This window comes from Hoplias malabaricus, chromosome 3, assembly GCF_029633855.1.
Source record: "Hoplias malabaricus isolate fHopMal1 chromosome 3, fHopMal1.hap1, whole genome shotgun sequence".
Lineage (NCBI taxonomy): Eukaryota > Metazoa > Chordata > Actinopteri > Characiformes > Erythrinidae > Hoplias > Hoplias malabaricus.
Window position 1 is genome coordinate 28,616,506 of NC_089802.1, and position 23,325 is coordinate 28,639,830.

The 23,325-nt window shown below is 43.5% G+C and overlaps 1 protein-coding gene across 1 annotated transcript; it reads right to left on the reverse strand.

The window, feature by feature from the left end:
• Positions 1-1,357: 1,357 nt before the first annotated feature.
• On the reverse strand, positions 1,358-22,636 carry ppp1r9bb (protein phosphatase 1, regulatory subunit 9Bb). Its single transcript, XM_066664431.1, has 10 exons — positions 21,377-22,636; positions 7,656-7,788; positions 7,442-7,562; positions 7,102-7,206; positions 6,669-6,804; positions 5,795-5,935; positions 5,403-5,456; positions 4,464-4,693; positions 3,830-3,926; positions 1,358-3,661 (listed from the first exon to the last, which is right to left on the reverse strand). Exons 1-10 carry the CDS (start codon positions 22,469-22,471, stop codon positions 3,608-3,610), a joined length of 2,166 nt encoding a protein of 721 aa, XP_066520528.1. The 5' UTR covers positions 22,472-22,636; the 3' UTR covers positions 1,358-3,607.
• Between the last annotated feature and the right edge of the window lie 689 nt (positions 22,637-23,325).

Below are 23,325 nucleotides of genomic sequence, written 5' to 3' on the forward strand. Positions count from 1 at the left end.
ATGCCTAAAAAAGAAAAGTTTTATCTGGAACCATGTTTCTTCAGATAAATTTCTTAAGATGATGATTCTGCGATCAAATACTGATAAAAGTAGTTTCATGGTCCTCTGTCTGTTATATATAACATGGTCCTCTGTGTATATAAAAGCACTTTTACATAGCCAAGAATCTAATTATTAACAGGTTTATACTGTGGGTTACTTTCTGTACATCATTCTTTTTTTGTTGTTTTTTTTCTTTCTTTCGTCTTGTTGATGAACAATTTATTCAATTTTAAAGCATAGAATTTCAACAAATAACAAGCCAGGAATGGGAGACTAAGAAAATAACTTACAAAAGTAAGGAGTTAGGAAACCATAAAAAAGGATCATGGATGCGCATGTGTGTAGATGAACTGAAAGAGTGAGCTATGCCTTGATTATTTAGGGCCATTAATCTATTAAGATATGTTCCCCATTTCCAATGGTCTGTATTTCATCCCAAAGATATATGAGACAAAATGAGAAAAACAAAATTAAATGAAAATAAATACTTCTCTCAAAGAATAATTATTGAAAACATTTGGTCTTCACTTCGTCATGGAAAAAAGAAACTAGAAATTAAGTAAATATAAACACATTTAGGCAGTTTAAAATACATGAATACAAGGAATCTTATTTAAGGCACTGCACTTTTCAACTAGTACTTCATGCATTGAATGATTCTATTAATAACACAGCACCAATTTGTTTTTCCTGCATTTATTGTTGATATTCCTAATATTTACAACTTAAACTGGATTTTTATCAGTTTTTATTCTCCCTAGTTTAGAGGCATTTTAAGCTCCACACCTAATTATAACTATCTGAACAGGTTTGGCAGGTGAAGGCAGAAGTTTCTTCCAGGACACATACAGCTTACCAGAATGTAACTGCTGCAAAATTTAATGTGGAAGGGCATATTCATGGTGTAACTGTATTATTTTAACATTTGCTACAAAATAAACTTTCCATCTGTATTCATAAAGATAGTCATGACCAGGTTTTCTGAGACCTGTAGTTTATTACGGTCTCACAGATTTTATGGCCAATTACATTAAGGATTACTAGACTTAATGGTTATAGTTTTAAGTTCTTGCTCAGTAGCAGCTAATTCACTTTCAAAGCTAACAACCTAGTCTTTTGATGTATTTCGATGAATATGATGTGATTGGCAACATCTGTACAAAAGTCTAGGAAGCTTATTTTTATAGAATTGCAGCAAGCTCTTAAAATGTTGTACTAGCAGCAGTTCAAAATGACACACTGGAACTAAGTGTATTGGAGGAAGTCTGTCTCTGGACAAAAAAGAATACAATTCACACATCAAAGAACTGCATTACACTGTTGCTTTTTATTTCAGAAAAGAACATTAACAAAAATCATGAATTTTTCTTTCTCGTCTGGCCCCAGCGGCTTGTTCACAAATCATACATGTTTAGACGAGCTCTTGTAAGCACTGCTCCTAGACTAGAGGTGAAATCTAAAGCACTATTTCACAAGCATTTAAAATCCAAGTTTCTTCTGCAGGTGACATGAATACATTTTCACAGATATTTATGCTGGTTCCATAATTATCACATTTTAATCATTTCTTGACAACAAGTGACCACATTCTTTATTGGAGTGAGCATGAATGTTGAGCACAGTCTCGCAATTTTGTTGCCATAAAGTCAGCACCTTTCCATTATAAAAGAATCTCTTTATATTTGTTTAAAAGCTACTGCAGTGATATGATGTAAACACAGGTCTTCGGGTCATCTGTGTCTTGTTAGCTAAGGACTCCTGTCAGAACTTGTAGGAAAATACAAGGGAGAAAGGTTTGTAAAAGTGTGGAAATCTTGCCTATGCTTCATCTTAAATTAAGCATGTTGGGTGACGTCTATATAGCTAGCAAGACTGACCAGAAAAGCTTGAAGAATAAGAAGTATTAATAGCCAATTAGCATGGCTAGTGTGTTAATCATTCACTGTTAGCCATGTTAGCATTTTACCACAGATCATGGCAAGTGAAACCATCTTAAACTTCTCATTTTGAGATTGTAAGAACATTTTAATATTTTTAATGAAAATATAATTTCAAGACATTTTAATTCACTTGTTTATCTAGTAAATCTTCTATTAGTATAATTTCATGAACAAAAAAAAGATTTTTAAAAATCTAGAAAAACGAATAATACTTTTAGAACAATTTCATAACAAGGTATATTCGATATATCAAATGGATTTAAGATGTTTTCAGTTGCTTAGATTCTTGTTTCTAAGTTTGTCCTTTTGTAATTCTAAAAGACAGCAGTTCATTTTTAAGGTCCAATGTCATCAAATCTGCACAGGATGTACACTTTAGACATGGGTCATAAACCAAAGCTCAGCTTGGTTCGAAAATAGCTCCAACTTATGCAAACATTAGCCTAGCTTTTAGCTGTCTAGCTAAAGTGATGATGAGGCCAGTCAATCTCACATTAATACTTGGTCAAACAATTATTGATATAATAAATTCCCACTAGTGTTAGAAATAAATTCCATAGTACGACAGAATTTACATTCACATAAATAATGTTAGATATCATATCAGTATCATGTTATTTTGTATTCAGTGCATGTAAACTTTTGGATTACCAATGGATTATTGCCAAAATCAAGTTTGTAAACTAATGCAGCTATCCAGCTTTATCTAATTGTATAACTTTAACACATCATCTCTGAAAATACTGAGCAAAAACAAAAAGTCTTTTATTTAATTTAATGTAACTTTAATGTAAGTTTGCTCACCAGCACTTTAGCTAGCCAGCCAATGTACAGTAGCAAATTAGATTATTAGCTTTCTTCCACACAAGCTGTAGCATTGTGAAAATAAAACTTCCACTGACAGGTGGAGCAAGGTGTAGCCTAAGTAAAGGAACTTTAAGCCTAAGCTTAGTGATGATATGCTGAAAAACATAGGCAATTCCTTCAAGACACTGTGTGCACATGGCTAGGATTTCAAGGTCTGTTCATTTTCCCCAACAACTTTCATCTAAAAATACACAGACCTGTGTGCTTAGCATTTAAAACGTTTACATTATGTTAATATACATTTTATAAAGAAATATTTACAAGACAGATCTGTCTTATTGAAGGTTCCAAATACAAGGGTCACAGCAGGAGGAGCATCAGTAGAAACATCTGCACAGTTTAATTCTGATTATTTGGTGGGTAGACATTTTGGTAGACACTCTTTTTTTTTTGATTAAATATTCACTTTCAGCTTTTCACTGTTGGATATTTTTGCCCCGCTGGGATTATTCATAGATATCAATTTAATCAGGACTAGCATTATCAAGAGATAAGGTGGTCAAGGAATCTCCTATGTGTAGAATATTGTCTGAAAATGTTGGGAGTTATTTCTGTGGATGCATATGAAGCTGCAGTCCAGTATGAGTTTAAATCACTTTCAGGAAAAATAAAATAGAAAAATTTTAAAATCTAACACTGTTGACAGGAGAATTCACAAAGGAAATGTTCAGCACAAGGGAAAAGCCTGGAGATTAAAACGCAGGAATTAAAGTGGAACCAGTTTCCCAGCCCTCTTTTTCACAGCAGTGGTTCAGTCTTTACAAAGGTTCAGACGACCTCAGCTCTTCTACCTGCGTCTCCAGGTCAGTAACCTAAATATACGGAAGAATTTAATTAGATTTTCATGCCTAAGCATCAGTGTTAATTGTGGTATTAATCAACTGCTGTGCAAAATTCAGAGACCACAGTTTATTAATGTCATTTCCAGTCAAGTACAAGTTCAGCATTTTTTTTTTTACAAAATATTTTTAGTGCTGTACCTTGACCTTGAGCTGCTCGGCCTCCTCCTTGTGCGAAGCTTCAGTTTCCTCCAGAGTCCTCCGCTGAGCCGTCTGCTTCTTCAGAAACTCAATTTCCCTGCATGCAACAGGGCACACACAGGCTTTCATTGGCCAGTTGATCCACATCGCTCAGTACAACACAAGAAATTTACCCTAAACACTTGGACACTGCTGTAGTGAATTCTGATGGCATTTTTTACGAGTTTTATGTATTTTTCGGCATGGGTGCATACACAATATGGGCATACATTTGTGGAAAGCTGCTCATCCAACGGTTTCTCTAAATGTTAGTAGCTTGTTCACTCTTTGCTGCAGACAGTAACAGCTTCTACTCGACTTGGAAGACGTTACTGTAACTGTTGGAACGTCTGATTGTTTTCCACATGTTCTGGATCGCAAGCACCACTCCAGCTCATGCCAAAGATATTGGATTCATTGTTGTTAGTTCAGGGAACACGGCTCCACTGCTCTACGGCACAAATCTGTGGTGACTTTTAGGCAACTTTAGGCTCATATGCAGCTGCTCCCTTGTAGTTTGAAGCTTTGTAGTTACAAACATTTGGATGTAGTGGAAGACCTGTGTGTGTGTGTGTGTGTGTGTGAGTGAACTCACTTCTGTTGGTACTCTTTAATGAGGCGTTTGGCTTTGCTGTATTTTCTCTCCAGGGCCTGGTACTGAGCCTGTGTCTCTTTCAGGTGTTCGTCCACTGCCTGACAGAGACTCTGCGCCTCCATCCAGTAACCCTCCAGTTTCTCCATCCGTTCCCTGTTCTCCTGCACGCTGCGCTCCAGCTGAGCCTTCTCACTGCGCCAGCGCTGACGATCCTGCTCCGCGTGATTCAGCTGCACACACACACACACACACACACACACACACACACAATGCACGTTAGGACACAACACTGTATTGTAGTTTCATAATGTTGTAGTTCTGAAGTGTGTAAATGATAGCTAATGCATCACTATGTAGTGTTTTTACATTAACAAATCATTGTGATGCTCCACTGAGCTGTAATAAGTAGAATAGAGCCTCTGTCATTGTTACACCAGGCTCAGCTCTACACTAAGAATACCAAGTGTTTCTTTAAATGTTGGTGGTATGTCAGTTTTACTGTATGTGTCTGTATCAGCTCGCCGTGCACTAGTGTCTAGTCTCCAAAGTTCCACAATGAATGACATTCATTTTAAAGGTAGGGTGAAGCTGGGGTCATGCTGAAGAACCCCAGGGGCAGCCGTGGCCTTGTGGTGAGAGAACTGGGGGTTTAACTGGAAGGTTGCCAGTTTGATCCCCAGAGTCGGCAGGTCATAACTGAAGCAAGGCACCTAACCACCAACTGCTCCCCAGGCGCCGTGACTAGGGCTGCCCATCACTCTGGGCATGTGTGCTCACTGCCCCCTAGTGTTCACTAGTGTGTGTAAATGTGTTTACTGCACGGATTGGGTTAAATGCGCAGAACAAAATCCTCTGTGTGAAAGCACAGTGGCCAATAAAGTGATTCTGATTCTAATTCTGATATGTGTGTGTGTGTGTGTGTGAGCAGGACTGTCCTACCTTCTTCTTGAGCTGCTGGATCTCAGCCTGAGTCACAGCATGTTTGATCTGCAGCTGCAGCACAAACAGAACAAGTCAAACGGCAGAACTCACAGCTCTTCATTCCCCACTACAGCAGGCAGTTTATAAATGAGACAAATGCATCTTTAAAGGGTAATTCCAATCCATATCAGGACAAGGGCAAAATAACCCCTTGATCAGGACATCCGTAAAAAGAGCTGTTTTATTTACAACAGAAAAAGTCAACATACACCTACCACCTTTTTTAATTAAATGAAATGCTAGCAATGGTGAAAGGTGATTGTCATTTTAAAGGTGGACTTATGCTTTCACTATTAACTGTTCACTCAAAAACATTGAAGATATTTTGGGACTAAAACACTGTGTGTTACCTCTCTGTATTTGTGTGCCAGTTTCTCAGGGTCCATCTCCACAGGAGAGAGAGCGTCCTCATTCTCTGCTAAATCAAACACTTCAATCGCATTGGGGTACCCCTCTTCATCTTCCTCATCCTCATCACTGTACCCTGCAGGCTGGGAGGAAAAGAGATGGAGGCAGAGGTGATGGACATATTCACACACATTCTGAAGGTGAGGTAAAAGGCCTGTAATTTGTTGAAACCATATTCTCTGCACTTTCAAAAGCTGACCACTAGGTAGAGCCAGTGGATTATTCCAAAGTAACCACACTGCTCTACATTCACAACTTCTAATTTGTGATAATCCACATTCACTTTCCTGGGTGCTGTATGGGACATTTTAGATACAATTAACCTGGGGTTATCTACTACTAGATTAAATATGTGTTTGAACACAAATGTGTCCATTTTCACTACTAGAGTATTATTCTCAGGCAAGTCATGTATAAGCTTTTAAAGGTGCACAAGGCAGTTTCACCTGAATGTGTGTGTATTAGTGTAGCTCACCTACGTAGTCACAACAACTGGCCTATCTTGAATCTAAACCCTAGTCGACAACATGACCTCCGGTGGCCAAGCAGGTAAACTACTACAACAAAGACTGGTTCAATCTTTAAAACGTATTTTCTCAGGTGCAGAGTGAACTCGAGCTTGTGCCAGTACTAAATTGACTATTTTCAATCATCATATATTTGTGTATTTGAACTAGTTAGAAAATGAAATAAATCACCTATTGCACCTTTAAAATTCTGTTTTAAATGCTTCAATACTGACAACTGTTACATGTGTGCACAAGGCTCTGAGCTAAATTCCATAGTCTCTTCATGCATCAGGTCAGTCCCGCACACCTCTTCTTCGTCACCCGTGTACTTGTTGTAGCGCTGCTCCATCATCTCTCTCTGCCAGCGCTCCTGCTCCAGTGTCTGCTGGATCAGCTGTGCCACCTCACTCTGCTCCCCCGGCTTCTCTCGGCCAATCATAAACCTGCACACAGAGGAGTCCAGTAACACTGGCCCAACTCAGGAGCTCTGACACACAGCCCAACCTCCAGAATCAGCTCTGAATGTAAATTACAGGGTCTTGCTTGTATTAAGACTTAATAATATCATACAAAGAGGCTGCAGAACCAGCCCAGTGCAGGGAGAGCTTCTGTACAGTCAGTGACATTATAGTTAATGTATAATTCATGTAACTTTATTTAATTTAGAGTGAATTCTGAGTGGCACATTCATCGCTTACTCTATGCATGTGGCTGCAGCACATTCCGTATTCTTGTCTCACCTTACAGTACCAGAGGTGTTCCTCAACACAGAGGCAGCAAAACTCTGAGTCACTCCAACCAGACTGACCCCGTCCACCTCGACTATCAGATCATTCACCTTGATCCTGAGAGAGAGAGAGAGGGAGAGAGAGAAAGAGAGAAAGAGAGAGAGAGAGAGAGAGAGAGAGAGAGAAAGAGAGAGAGAGAGAGAGTGAGAGAGAGAGAAAGAGAGAGAGAGTGAGAGAGAGAGAAAGAGAGAGAGAGAGAGAGAGAGAGAGAGAGAGAACATTTTCCACACATTTAAAAAAGAGTTGAATTGTGTGTGTGTGTGTGTGTGTGTGTGTGTGTGTGTGTGTGTACCTGCCATCCCGGTGCGCAGCTCCTCCTTCAGTGACAGTCTTTACAAATATGCCCAGCTTCTCCAAACCCATATCAGCTCCAGCTCCCATCCCTATGATGCTGACACCCAGCCCCTCTTGGTCTGCACATACACAACGCACGAACATGTGCACCTCGGGTTTATGATGCTAATAGAAATGCTAAGATTTTTGGGTCTCAATACCATCCTCCTTACCTTTCTCCAGTTCTACAGGAAACAGGTCGAGTTTCTCCACTCGTTTCTCCAGCTCATACTCGGCCGAAGCTGCCATGGGGTCCACGTCGTCATTCCTCCTGTCGTAGTCCTCGTTGGAGTAGGTCATAAACACCTGGGATAGACCGAAAAATAAAGGCTCATACAAACATCCTCAAGGATATTAACATGTCATTACAGCTCTACACACTTGAAAGAGAGCACTAACTGCTAACAGTTTTAAGCCTGCTAACAGAGGCCTGTGCTATTTAGCATTGTCCTGAGTGAGGGGGGAGAGGCAGTGACCCAGGGAGAGAACGAGGACAGTTATAATCTCTTGGAATCCCAGTTACAGATGGTGATTTCTGTGATTATCAGCTGCAGCGAGACTGGAGATTTTCCGAATTATTGCTTGTCATTTGTGTTTTATTATATAAATGAACTAACGGTGAAAAAAATCCACAATGCTATCTGACGCTCGTGAAGAAGAGGCCACGCTCTGCATGGCTATTTTCAGACACTGATCTGAAGGTAGATATGCTCTTCGCAGGTACCAACAGCACCTCTCCAAGTTCAGCGAGCTGGCACTGAGCCCGAAGTCTCCCACACGTTCACTACCACACACATTTACTACTACACACATGCACTTGCTCCTATATCAGATGTCTGTTTATTGACTGCAGTGTGAAAGGGGCAATTAAATTTATGAATTCTCTCATTAAAAAAAAAACAGCAAACCTTACGCAGATACATTAATCAACCATTGGATATTGCTGTGGTAATAATAATAAACAATGATTCTGCCTTTATTTGGCTCAAAATGGATGTCAGAGAGAGGTGGTTTCCCTCTCAGTCAGGGAAGAGAAGCCAAAGTAGGGTTGAGGGTTGAGGGTAGGTGAAATACTAAGAAGCTAAATTGTATGTCAGCTAGTTTTTGAAAGCATCCTGCTGAAAAAAAACCCCCCACACCATTTCCCTTTACGTTTGTGTGCTTTAGGGGAATAGCTTTAGAAAGAAGGCTGAAAATAGGGGTTGGGAATTTTTTTGGTTCTGTGTTTTCACAAACTACCAAAGGCAATGTTCACAATTGTGTTCAATAAACACTTTTTATAAAATTCAGAAGATGTTTCCTCATCATTTGCTGCTCTCCAATCAGTGGTTTAATATGTTTACACAAACCCAGTGTTAGTAAATGAGTAAAGAAACAAGCTGTCTCTGTCCAGTATGTTAGACTTTCTCTTCTATCTCTCTGCTCATGGCACAGAACAGGCATCTGTCGTTCTTTCAGACAACGGAGAGAACTCCAAACGTTGAAAAGCATGAACTGAGATGAGGATATTGCTCTATTCCTACTTCATAGGTGGGTAATATTGACTTATTTTTGCTATTTGACTTAAGGTGGGAATATCTCCATACAAAACCTAAACAACTCGAGTTACAAATTTATCGTTACACTTATATAGCGCCTTTCTAGATACCCAAGGACGCTTTACGATCAACACTGCTCAGAACGCCATTCAATTCAACGCTCAATCCACACACACACTGGCAAATGAGTTTCTGTGGTAATTCAAACAGTGAATAAAAACTTACAGACAAGTTACACTTCAGCCACATACAGTCATTTTTATCTTTTAACACACCGTTCCACGGTAAAAAATGCAGACCTTCAGAACGTAAACAAACTGCATTTCCCCACAATCGGAGCCATCCTTTTTAATTGACTGTACAAGATCATCTACTCCAGCTTTAATATACATTAACCAGCAAGTAAACAAATTCAGTTTTGATTCCAGATTGACTGGATTAACTTGGGTTAACACAGAATACCTTCAAATCTGCTGTGGTTATTTTTTAAAAAGAAGAATAGTGAAACAGGCACAAATATTACAATGCATGTCAACATACAGTTCATAATGCAGCCTTTTTGGACTGTTCTGACTGAACATCCGCAAACCAAAAATACCAAGCATTCCCAAGTTGTGGATGGTGTTGTTGACTTCCTGGGTGGGGTGTGTTAGTGTTTATTTTTGTTCTAAAATGACAGACTCTTGTGTTTTTCTTCCTCCCTCAGTGGTCTTAATTGGGCTTGTGGGTGGGTTAATATTCTGACCCTAGTTTTGGGTCAAAGCACCTGCCACCAGAACATACATTCTGTCTGTCGCCGTCACAAACAATGTTACAAAACTTCTCCTGCAGTGTCATGTCATTTTATTTTTATGCTGCTCATGTACTTCCCTCAATATCTGTCCAGTCATCTCAGCATCTGCTTGGTGATACTTGGTGAATGTTGATATTCAGATGTAAAAGTGTAAGAAAGTATGGCACAATGGAGGTCTGGGCAAGCATCTGTGGTGAATAAGGCTTTACAGTTACAGAAGATGAATGAAATTAATGGTAAAATTCAGTGCACTTATTTGCCCACATTTGTACTCCTTTTTGAGTGGAGCTAAAGCAGCTCAGAGAGAGAAACGTTGTTGCTGTTTTCTCCAGCGAAGAAAACATTCATTCATTGTCTGTAAACGCTTATCAAGTTCAGGGTGGCGGTGGGTCCGGAGCCAGAATCATTGGGCACAAGGCAGGAACACACCCTGGAGACACATGCCAGACCTTCACAGGTCAACACACACACACATTCACTCACACCGACGGACACTTCTGAGTCACCAATCCACCTATCAACATGTGTTTTTTGACTGTGGGAGGAAACCCACGTGGACACTGGGAGAACACACCACACTCCTCACAGACAGTCACCTGAAGCGGGACTCAAACCCACAACCTTTAGGTCCCTGGAGCTGTGTGACTGCAACACTACCTGCTGCCCCATGACGCCAGGGCCCCACTGGGGTCACTGGGTTCAGACCTAGCACTCTATAGCCCCTCTCTGGGACACAAACATTGGGATTAAGGTGAAAGAGGGAGGGGAGCGATAGCTAGGGACAGAGCTAGAGATAGAGAAAGAGTGAGAGAGTGGTGCTCCAGTTGTGTAGTGCAGTGAGAGTAGGTCACATCCCTGAACAGATGGCCGGGAACACCCCTCCTCACAGCCCTAGCGAAGACATGAATGACGCTAACGCTAATGCTAGCGCTGCTGTCCACGTCACTGCTTCTCTGTGGCTGCTCTAATCCCTTAACAATGTTTCACTCGGCTGGTGGGTTTCAGATCGTTAGAAATTATGTCAGAGATGCTGCTAGCAATCATTAAATCTGGGTGTATTGGTGTTTGTGGGCACTCAATAACATAAGAGGTCTACAGAGACAATCTACTCCTCCAGCTCTGGGACACGTAACTCCACATCATGTCTTAGCTCTTTGACCCAGTTGTGGGAAAGTATTTTGTGAGAGTGGGACCAAAAGCAGTAATGTGGGCACAAAATATCAATTTATATATATTTCAACATATCCTAAACATAGGAAGTGTAACGCAATAGAGAGATGTAATAAATCAGATTTTATAATAATAATAACAATAATAATTCATTTATTCATTGTCTTTAACTGCTTATCCAGTTCATGGTCACAGGTAATAATAATAATAATAATAATAATAATAATAATAATAATAATAATAATAATATGACGTCACTGTTAGAAAATTTGTCAAGGGTATATATTTGTACCTTTGTTCAGGGAACATAATTGTACCTTATTAAGTGTAGATTTTATAATTGTGTTGATTTCATACACCCAATTTAATCTCCAGGACTTTTATTATGTTTTTTTATACGACATTGTTCTATAATGAAAGATTACAAACATTTATCTCTCATTCTGGAGAAGAATGTAATGTACCTTTAGTGAACAAAACAGGACTTATATAAACACTGTTGTAACTTTAAAGGTACCTCGACCGTACCTTTTTTCTGAGAGTGTAGGAATTACATCCATGTGAACGCTGATCATGGAGCTGTTCTCTACTGTGTCTAAGAGGACAAATAGACCTGAGTTTCTGGTTCCTCTGGGTTAAACTGTTTCCTCTACCAGTGCCTCTGCCTTATTTTTCTAATAATGACATCAGTAATAATCGGCTTTATTTGATAAAACCAAGCGGATTTTACTCCAACAAAATCAGATTCCTGGTTATATTTTCACACAGTGATGAGGTAATAAGCACAACACAGCCACCACTTCCTGAACGTAAACAAATTTTGAATCAAATTAAAAAGAGAACTAGTGTAAAACAAATGTATTTCGAACCATAGTGTCAACATGGCCATAAAAAATATGTATGAACACCTTTAGTTCTATTCCATCACTGAATTCACATAGCTTAAGCCCAAAGTCAATCCTGTCCAATAGAAACAGAGCTGAGGGAGATTCCTATTGGACAGTCCTCAACTTTAGGCTTATGTTACTTGGTTAACTGAGAAATATTGCTTTGTGGAATAGGCCCCTAGCCTCATTCACCACCACTGTTAACAATTCAGACTGTGTTCCTCAAGGATGGAGCATTTCACACCAACTCTCCATCACGCTCTTTACATCTGATTTTTAATCAAACAGACATTTGGAAAAAAAGTGGATTAACCATGTGGACTGGAAAAGCCTATATTATTATTAATATTAATGCTACATTTATTCAATGATTGGATAATGGCTTATAAAAGATAATTTAATACTATGATGGAGGTAAGTTATTCATGTGCTAGGTTTCATAATGTGGAGTTTTATTGCTTGATGTTTGCACCCAATTTTGTTGCTATTTACTAGTCGATTGGTCTATGACCTGATATCCTGTGTCAGCTGATACAATATTGGTTGGACCCTACTGCGTCGGTTTTCTGACCCCGGCTGACTCCAGAGAAGTTTGAAACATCAGTTAGAGTACAGATGAAGAGAATACAAAGCACAGTTTACTGACAGAGAAGAAAAAGGCCAGGGTAAGGGCTCTCCTTTGAGTGACAGCACTCGAGACCCTACTGCTGCTGCTCGAAGACTTGTTGAGGTAAAGGCTATCTCCTGTGAGCTAACGATGAACAAAGCAACTGGACACACACAGGAAAGCCATTGTAAGAAAAGTGCCCTAATAATGGAAATAAATTACCGATACCAAGGCAAAAATAACATGTCTGAAATAGGATGACTCTGCTTATGGCCCTCAGATGTCCAGAGAGTATCTTGTTTGTGAGTATCTGCTATTTTAAATTAATATCTGTCAGCAATATGATTGTTCTTGATCATATTAACCTCTGTGTTATCAATTCTAGATGATATTGTTCACATTATTCATCGCATGTTCATATCAGGTTAGCTTCTGTAAGGAGTTCTGTCAGTCTTCTCTGAGAAAGAAAGCCAGCAGAGGATGTCTGAGTGTGTATAGAGGTGAGATTTCAAGAACACTGTGATACTGCCGAGCCCACACTGATTCTGTTGCTAACACGCTAAACACATTCTACTAAAAGAGGCTGCATCTCCAAATACTCCCACAGTTTGGTTGTTACATAATACTCACACCTTGTCTCACCAAAGACTTTCCAGTTATCAGGAGCTTAACCAGCCACACTGCATCTAAATCAAATTTAAAAGATAGTGGCTAATGTTGTTTTGTTAGCATTAGCATTCTCATGTGGTTAAGACTTGGCTACAAAAGCTACAGATAACATCAAATTGAGTTAAACTCTGAAACCTCCAGGATTCAGGGTAGAACACACCAGGCTGGAGTGTTTTGGGGAAGCAGGGGCAAACCACTGGAGGCAGATAGCTGTGGCCTTGAGTGGATGTGGGACCAGATTCATCCCCTGAACTGGTAATTAACTGGGGGCAATGAAGGGACAGCTTTGTCTCCTTGTCACGCCCTCGTCCTGTCAAGTCTGTTGTCCCCGCCATGTGCTTTATTTGCACATGGCTATGTTTTGTTTATGTCCTTGTCTCCGCCCTTGTCCCGCCTTTGTTCTGCCTCCTCGTCTGTCATTTGTTAACCCGTCCTCGTTATCTGTCCAGGTGTGTCTCATTTGTGTCCTGTATTTAAGTTCCCTTGTGTCTTTTCACCTATGTGTTGTACTCTCTGGTCTGTCTGTCTTACTATTTTCTTTTACCGGTTATGTCATATCGGTTTATGTCTATGTTCAAGTTTAGTCTGTGTTGCTTTCTGTGTCTGTTTAGTTCTAGCTGTTCAAGTGTCTATTTAGTTCTGTCTAAGATTAGTCTGTTTCTCTCTTTGTGTGTTTAGCTCTCTCTTTCTAGGTTTCTATGTCCAGTTCCCTTTCTCTGTCCAAGTCATTGTTTCCAAGTTTCTCAGTCTCAGTATTTCTTTGTTTATGTCTTCTCACTAGTTATCTTAGTCTGTCTTTGTTTGGTTGTCTTGTCTTGTAAATAAAAGTATTTGTGTTTTAGCAAGTGTGTCCGCCTCTGTCAGTCCGCCTCGTGATCCGTGACAGAATCTTCAACCAAAAGGACACAGCTAGCACTGAATGTATGTTTGACAGGGCCGCGATATGGAGTAGCCGGCTTCGGCAGATACACGCCAGCGTTACTCAGCGCCTACAGGAAGAGGCAGCTCGTGAAACGAGTAATTGCGCCAGCGCGAGTCAACGGCTTCAGCTCATGCCCGGCGCGGTTCCTTCTCCCCTAACAGAAGACTCAATTCGAGAATCGGCGGATTATTCCAGCGGGAGGCGAAGGAATCGCCGTAAGAAACATGCTGGAGTTACTCCGTCGATGGTGGATTACCCCCTCAGGTCCGGGGAAATTTTTGGGGGGGGGTTGAGGGTTGGGGCTGTTAGACTCCAGCCTCAGGATATGAAAGAGGAGGCTAACAGGGGCACACCTCTGGGGGATCCATGGTTGATGACATCCCTCATGAGTGTGCCGGTCAAACCCCCTAAACCCTCTACAGCTCCAACTCGTGCTCGGCGAGCAGCACGAGCCCCTGCCTCGGTAGAAGTCTCAGCTCCTATCTCCGAAAAGGTGGTGAAACCAGCCGCTTCTGTTCCCGTGAAAATGGCACCGACGGCCGCCCCTGTCTCCGTGGACGGCGTCACTGCAGGGCCCCCTGTTTCCATGGACGTCGTCGCAAGGGCCCCAGTTTCCAAGCACCTCTCTGCACTCCCTCCTGACCACCAAGAGAAGCTAGAAATCTTGGCAAGTCTGGAGGCCTCCACGAAAGCGGCGCAGTCAGCCGCTCCTCTCCTCGTGAGCGCGGCTCCCTCAGCTGCTCCTCTCCTCGTGAGCGCGGCTCCCTCAGCCGCTCCTGTCTCCGTGAAAGCAGCGCCAACGGCCGCTCCTGTCTCCGAGAGCGCGGCGCCAACGGCTGCTCCTGTCTCCGAGAGCGCGGCGCCTCCAGCCGCTCCTGTCTTCGTAAAAGCGGCGCCTCCAGCCGCTCCTGTCTTCATGAACGCGGCGCCAACGGCCGCTCCTGTCTTCGTGAACGCAGAGTCTCCAGCTGCACCTGTTCTCGAGAGCGCGGCGCCTCCAGCCGCGCCTATCTTCGTGAGCGCGGCGCCTCCAGCCGCGCCTGTCTTCGTGAACGCGGCGCGCGCCTCTCCTGTCTTCGTGAGCGCGATACCTGCCTCTCATGTCTCCGTGGACGACTTCGCAGATTCCTCTGCCTCCGTGGATGTCGTCGCAGTTTCTCCTGTCTCCGTGGACGTTGTCGCAGTTTCTTCTGTCTCCGTGGACGACTTCGCAGATTCCTCTGCCTCCGTGGATGTCGTCGCAGTTTCTCCTGTCTCCGTGGACGTTGTCGCAGTTTCTTCTGTCTCCGTGGACGACGTCGCAGGTTCCCCTGTCTCCGTGGACGTCGTCGCAGGTTCCCCTGTCTCCGTGGACGTCGTCTCAGGTTCCCCTGCCTCCGTGGACGTCGTCGCAGGTTCCCCTACCTCCGTGAGCGCGGCTCCCTCGGCCGCTCCTGTCTCCGCAAGCGCGGCTCCCTCGGCCGCTCCTGTCTCCGTGAGCGCGGCTCCCTCGGCCGCTCCTGTCTCCGTGAGCGCGGCTCCCTCGGCCGCTCCTGTCTCCGTGAGCGCGGCTCCCTCGGCCGCTCCTGTCTCCGTGTTTTAGCAAGTGTGTCCACCTCTGTCAGTCCGCCTCATGATCCGTGACACTCTTCCTTCAACATCCACTGCTGATTTGGTATTTTTGCTTCTGGGCCTACAGTTACAGAGCGTAATTTGCTTTTACAGCACTGTTCTGAAATCAAGGGGGAGTGCGGTTGGTTGCCTACCCCTACTTGAAAATTTACATAGTGCAGTTTCTGCAGTGTTGAGCCCAGAGCAGCAACAACAGAGTCTCTGTTCTCGCTGTTACAGCTCAGTGGAGCATCACGATGATTTTGAAGCTGTGAGTTTACTGTAAAAATATTACCTAGTTTTTCTTTAAATGTTGAGGCATTTTTTTATTTTACAACCCTGCGGTTGACCCTTCACTCTGGATATTGGCTGGTATGGAGAATTGAGAAGCTACCAATGTATGTATGAATGTATGCTGTATCTGTAACAATGCACTAGTGACCCATTGTTGTTTTTTCCATCCCTCATGATTGTGGCTACACTTTGTGTGGGTTTTCACTGCTGACACAGATGTTCCGTTGTGATCACCATGTTCAGTGCAGTTCGGGCTTGACTGTGTGTCTTTAGGAGCATCAGTACTGACTTTGCTTGATGATTTGGATTGTTTTTTGTGTCCAAACCTAATCACCTAACATCAGCACCTGACCTTGCTAAGGTTTTATGAGAATACAATCAAGTCCACAACATCAAGTGTAAAGCCTTCCCAGAAGAGTCGAAGCTGTTACTGTTACCGGTCCTTATTTCTAACGAAATATTGCATACAACCCTTTCATGAGAGTATGTGGCGGTGAAGAGTTAAGGGCCGCTGTATGTGCTCCTCCATGCGAGTTGGTGGGTGAGTCAGTGAAGCTGTGCGATGAGTGAATCTAATGTCACACAGGAAGCAGTTCAAAAATAAACCCCACAGATGTGAAGACAGGATGTGCTAAAAACACTTTAAGTAGCAAGATGACCGCTAAGGAACGCACACACATGTCTGTCTGTGTAGTAAGTCCAACAGACACTGGGAATAAACAGGGAATAATATACAGTGCTGACCACACTGCAATGAAATCAGCGTTAACACACCTGCGACTGCTTCAGGACACAAAGCAGAAGTGTGAAATTACAGTGCAATTTGAGCTCATTTGCTATTTCCAGCTCATACAGCCGTCCAATCAGCTCTCATTACACGCCTTGCTAATGAAAGCCGGAGTAGTCTGAGACTGAATGTTTCTGGGCTTGCTCACGAGTGCGGCCTTGCAATAATATGGACGCTAGCTTGGATATGTTTTTTAGAACAGTGACTACAATCAATTTTTAGAATGACAGTGTTTGTGTTTTAATCCCCCGGAGTGGTTACATCATTTTACAGATGTAAGCTAATATAGTGTTAGGGGTCTTGCCCAAGGACTCTTAGTGGTATAGTGTAATGCTCCTGCCTAGGCTTGGAATCGAACCCCAGTCTGCAGTTTGGAGGGCAGTGGTGTTATCCACTATGTTGGACAGCCATGTCCCAACAGTCAGAGGAGTGAGTTTGTGTGTGTGTGTTTGTGTGAGTATGTGTGTGTGCACCCACTGCACTTAGCGTGTTTGTGTGCACTTTTGTGTGTATGTGTTCACTGCCAGGAAAGTATTGAATGCCAGTCATATTTAAAAGGTTGAGGAACACTGTTGTAAAACTGGTGAATTACTCCGCCCATTTTGGTGCCGTTCCCATTCATAAATTGCCTACACTACAAGATAAGTGCATTTTATTGTTTATCACATATAGTTATAGGTATAATTGGACAGCTTGCTCCATAACGCATGAGCAGAATGTGTTGATTTTACGCCAGAAGCTGACAAAGAGGGCTTGGATGGGGAAGGACATTTTGGACAGTGTGAGAGATACAGGAGAGACGGATAAAGGCACAGCGTTTAATTTTTAACTCGCATCACTGAGACCGGCTCACCTCTGTTTCTAATGTTTCAGAAAGTGGTGAATAAGACAGCAGCAGCTATTCTGGTGTTCTGTCTGGAGATATATGACTTAATTACTCTGCGCAGGCTCTGAGGACTCGACAGATTCATCTCCCTAAACCCTCCATCCACCCTCACACAACCCTGTATAATCTCTCCACAAACCCTCACTGCCTTCAGCTCCTCTGTCATTCACTCAGCGATCAGAGAACACTAGGGGCGAGAGAGAGAGAGAGAGAGAGAGAGAGAGAGAGAGAGAGAGAGAGAGAGAGAGAGAGAGAGAGAGAGAGAGAGAGAGAGAGAGAGAGAGAGAGAGAGAGAGAGGGAGGGAGCTGGCTGAGATACAGAGTAAAGTGTGAAGAGGCTGTTGGGTGAAAAGAATGAAAGCAAGAAATAAGGGAGTAACAGAGAGAGAGAGAGAGAGAGAGAGAGAGAGAGAGAGAAAGGCAGAAATGCAAAAGAGGAGGGAGAGAGTCAATAAGACAGAGTAAGAAGTGAGAAACTGAGACACTGAGTGAGAGAACAAAGCAGCCAGTGTAAGACTCTGAGAGAGTGGTGGTGAAAGAAAGAGAAAGAGGGAGAGAAAATGAAGGGAAGAGGGTAAAAAGAAGCAAGAGTGCTGAGAAAGAGTCAGAGAGAGAGAGAGAGAGAAAGAGAGAGAGAGAGAGAGAGAGAGAGAGAGAGAGAGAGAGAGAGAGAGAGAGAGAGAGAGAGGCTCAGGGAGAGTCACTTTCATGCTCTGATTCTGATATATTTCAAATGTATTTGCCACTGTGTCATCACAAAAATAATGAATTCAGAACAGGGGAGATCGAGGAGAAGTTGATTTTAAAAATCAATTTTACATCCAACATTAACATTTTTGATAATTTGGCAAATAATATTTGGTTGTCCATGATATGAGCCGTTTAACGGTCTGACCAAGCAGCTTCATCGTGTCTGTGCATCAGAGAGGCATTTCAGAGCCCAAATCTCTTTTTCTTTTCTCTCCGTCTGACTGTGACTGTTGTCTGGAGGCTATTTATACTCCCTTTATAGAGCCACATTGTCATTCCATCATGTTCCCTCTGAATCTACAGGCCACACGCTGGGAAACTCACTGCGACTGCTCAGCCTGAACACACAGGCTGCAGTACCTCATACTCATTTCATTCTAGCACACATCTGCTTGTAAATATTTTCTTTTTTTTAACAGATTAAGTGCCGTTTGAGCCGGCAAAAGTGAGCCTAGCTAGTGGTGCTTCTTTTAAAGTGGTGATTCCATCTTAACATTAGCATTTAACATGCATTTATGTTGTTATCTGGAATGCTACAGTGCTGTATTATAACCCTCAGCTTTGTGGTTGTACAGTAGTCAAAATCTTATGCTATTGTCATATTTTCAACATGATATCAGTGTTCTCTCACTATAAAACCCTGCACATCCTACTCAAATTAATCACAACCACTGGGAATCCTTGCAATCCCTGATCAATCCTGGCTGCTAGCTAAGCTGGTAAATACAAACTAGCTAGCACTACCTCAGTCATCTTGTAAAATTATAAAGGATACAGTGATTATTTATTTATTCAGCAAAGTGAGACCAGAGATAAGTTCAACTTTTTAACCTCTTTTAAAATTACACCTCTATGATAACACTAATTTCTGTTAGCATATCTATGGGATATTTTCTACTGTTAGCACACAGCTAACATAGCTACATTACTTATAATAGGGACCATACAGAATCTAGGGAGCAGTTTGAGTATTGTTTATCATAAATTTAGAGTGTGTATCTCTTTTTCTGAGGAATGTTTGGCTGTGTGTTAAGCTAAGCTGCTTTATTCCGAGCTCAGAGATGGAAATAAAGCTGATGGAAGCCTCTATATTCTTACAGATTCTGTGTATTCTGCTCAGAGTGAGAGTACCATGAGAGACACCAGCACAGAGCAGACAATTACTTACACAACACAATTAATTTAACTCATACACACACGCACAGCACACAGACAGTAGTGGATTGGACAAACGCCTCATGCATGCCATTGGTTCCAAAATGGCCATTTTCCACAGCGTGTAGAATGTATGCTAAATAAGAGGCCACTGGAAGTCCTGCACCTGGGCTGTAACTACAACACTAGCCTATTAAAGGTAGAACTGAAATTCCATGCAGTATTTAAGTGCTAAAATGTAATTACCAGATGCAACTGGCCATCTTTGCTGCCTTTATGCTTCAAACGTAGAAGCCAAGCCATGTGTTTTTGACCAAAATGATTTTTATGCAGTTTGGAGTTGGATGCAGTGTACTTGGCTCGCTAAACAGAACTCTGAACTAGTTCTAAGATCTCCCCCTGATTGTGATTGGTCCATATCACAACATTTTTGCAATTAGACCTCTAGTTGGTGGTGATTTATGTTAGTCACTGCATTGTTTGTTCTGAGACTCCTCCCCCTGACTGTAATTGGTGCACATCACTGCATTGATTTATTCTGCGACTCCTTTCCCTGACTGTAATTTATCCTAACCTGAAATTCCTCCCCCTGAGTGTAATTGGCCCTAAGCACTGTGATGTTTGTTCTGAGACTCCCCTGACTTTAATTTGTTCTAGCCACTGTGACTATTGTTTTGAAACTCTTACTCCAACAGTAATTGGTCTTAACCACTGTGATGTTTGTTCTAAGACTCCTCCCCTTGAGTGTAATTGGTCCTAACCACTGTGACGTTTTTTCTGAGACTCCTCCTGACTGTAATTGGTGTTAATGACTACATTATTGGTCCTGAGCCTCCTCCCCCTACAGTAATTGGTCCTAACCACTGTGACATTTGTTGTAAGACTCCTCCCCTTAAGTGTAATTGGTCCTAACCACTGTGATGTTGGTTCTGAGACTCCACCCCAGGCTGTAATTGGTCCTAACCACTGTGACATTTGTTCTAAGACTCCTCCCCTCGAGTGTAATTGGTCCTAACCACTGTGACATTTTTTTCTCAGACTCCTCCTCCTGACTTTAATTGGTGTTAATTACTACATTATTAGTCCTGAGACTCCTCCCCAACAGTAATTGGTCCTAACCACTGTGATGTTTGTTCTAAGACTCCTCCCCTTGAGTGTAATTGGCCCTAACCACTGTGATGTTTGTTCTAAGACTCCTCCCCTTAAATGTAATTGGTCCTAACCACTGTGATGTTGGTTCTGAGACTCCACCCCCTGGCTGTAATTGGCCCTAACCACTGTGACATTTGTTCTAAGACTCCTCCCCAACAGTAAATGGTTCTAACCACTGTGACGTTTGTTCTAAGACTCCTCCCCTTGAGTGTAATTGGTCCTAACCACTGTGACATATTTTTCTGAGACTCCTCCTCCTGACTGTAATTGGTGTTAATGACTACTTTATTAGTCCTGAGCCTCCTCCCCCAACAGTAATTGGTCCTAACCACTGTGGCGTTTGTTCTAAGACTCCTCCACTTAAGTGTAATTGGTCCTAAACACTGTGATGTTGGTTCTGAGACTCCACCCCCTGACTGTAATTGGTCCTAACCACTGTGATGTTTGTTCTAAGACTCCTCCCCTTAAGTGTAATTGGTCCTAACCACTGTGACGTTGGTTCTAAGACTCCTCCCCTTAAGTGTAATTGGTCCTAATCACTGTGATGTTGGTTTTGAGACTCCACCCCGTGGCTGTAATTGGTGTTGATGATTATAATATTTGTCCTGAGGCTCCTCCCCCTGACTGTAATTGGTTGCAACCACTGTAATGTTTATTCAGAGACTCCTCCCCCTGACTGTAACGGGTGACCCACCTTGATCGGCGAGGTGCTGAAGCGGATTTTCCGGCTCGGTGGTGGCTCCTCCTCCACCGGAAGCCCTGGAATCTCCAGGCAGGACTCCTCAGCTTCATAAGCTTCCTCTTCATCGTCTTCATCCTCCAGCTGGCTTCCTCCGGAGTCCTCCCCGGCTGCGCTGTATGCGCTGACCTCAACTAGTGTGGCCCCTGCTGATGAATCCTCCTTCAGGGTGACCTCGTCATCTCCGTCATCCTCCTTACTGACCCCTACGGTGCAGCTTCCCTTACTCACACTGCTGACTTCTGCCCCAGTGACAACCTCTCGGGCAGGGACAGCCTCTCCGTTGGCGTCCCTCAGAGGCGTTCCGGGTTCCCTGTTCTCCTTCAGGTCCTCTGTGGCACCCTCCTGCTCATGTCCCTTGCGGGCGGCCCTGTGGACGGGTCTTGCTGAACCCGTGCTGATCCTGGACAGACGGTGAAGGTTAGACCGCAGCTCGGCTGCCCTCTCGAACACGGCGCTGAGCTGGCTGACAGTGGGAGACACTGCCTCTGTGTCCGGCGCGTCCAGAGACTCGGTGCTGCCGTTGAAGCGGGCAACCACGTCCAGGCGTCCGTGCTGGAGGCCTGCAGTTCGCTCCTTCTTAAGGGAGCTCCAGTTCGTCGCCATGGATTCGCCATCATCGTCTTCCAGCTGCTGCAGCTGTCGGCGCTCAAAAATCCTCCTGGTCTCCTGTAGCTTGGAGGAGGTGCTACTAGAGGAGGTGTTGTTGCTGCTGCTGATGGAGGAGGTGTTGTTGCTGCTGATGGAGGTGATGCTGCTGCTGATGGAAGTGATACTGCTGATGGAGGAGGTGCTGATGGAAGAGGTGATGCTGCTGATGGAGGAGGAGGTGCAGCCCTCCGCTCCCAGCTTCAGCAGCGCGCTGTGGTCCACGCGCTCGTTCAAGCTGCCGGCTCGAGGCAGGGGGGCTCTCGCGGCTCTGTTTGCAGCGGGGGGATCTGGGTTCGCGCCCATCTGCATGAACAGGCTCTTGATGCGGTGCACATTGGAGCCATAGGAGCGGCCGCTCCCAGCGGCTGAGGAGGACGAGGAAGAGTCGGTCTTCATCATGGCCCTCTGAGCATCGCCAAGGCAGTGCAGATGTGCGGAACTGAAGCCCTGGCTGACCACCCCTTTCACACACACTCACACACACAGACACAAAACAAATCCACCACTAATACAGCACGAGCCCCCTCATCCTCATCATCTTCCTCATCCTCTGCACTCCGGGGTCCTCTGCGCAACGAGGAGGAAAGCAAGAGGAGAGGAGGGGTCCTAGCACACGCAGGTTTAATGGAGAGAGAGAGAGAGAGAGAGAGAGAGAGAGAGAGAGAGAGAAGTGGTGTGTGTGTATGTTTGTGTGTGTGTGTGTGTATATGTGAGAGAGAGAGAGATAGAGGGAGAGAGAAAGGGTGAAAAGGGGGGGGGGGGTCCTAACACGCGCCGGTTTTGTGGATTAGAGTGTGGGCTTAAAAGCAAGGAAAGGGGGGAGTTGAAAGAGAGAGAAAGAGAAAGGAAAAAAGGGTCCTAGCTTGTGCTGGGTTTGTGTGTGTGTGTGTGTGTACCTTTGAAAATACAGAAAGGGGAAGGCATAGAGGAAGGCATAAAGACAGAGAGAGAGAGAGAGAGAGAGAGAGAGAGAGAGAGAGAGAGAGAGAGAGAGAGAAAACAAGAATGAGAAGAGCGTCCTAGTGTGCGCCGGTTTAGTGGACATTTGTGTGTGTGTGTGAAAGACAGAAAGGGGGAGGAAGAGAGAGAGAGAGAGAGAGAGAGAGAGAGAGACAGAGAGAAAGATGAGGAGGAGGTGGAGGAGAGGCAGAGGGGTCCTAGTGCACACTTCTTTAGAGGATAAGTGTGGTAGCGTGCGTGTGAAATAGAGAGGGATAGTGGCCGCAAGGGGTCCTTTTAGTTTAGTGGATGAG

Bases quoted from the DNA above. Each gene is read 5' to 3' on its own strand.
- ppp1r9bb (XM_066664431.1), bottom strand. From the start codon at position 22,471: ATGATGAAGACCGACTCTTCCTCGTCCTCCTCAGCCGCTGGGAGCGGC. The intron at 6,805-7,101 runs GTGAGACAAGAA...CTCTGTGTGCAG, and splicing joins AACACCTCTGGTACTGTAAG to GTTTATGATTGGCCGAGAGA. The intron at 5,457-5,794 runs GTAACACACAGT...TTTGTGCTGCAG, and splicing joins TGGCACACAAATACAGAGAG to CTGCAGATCAAACATGCTGT.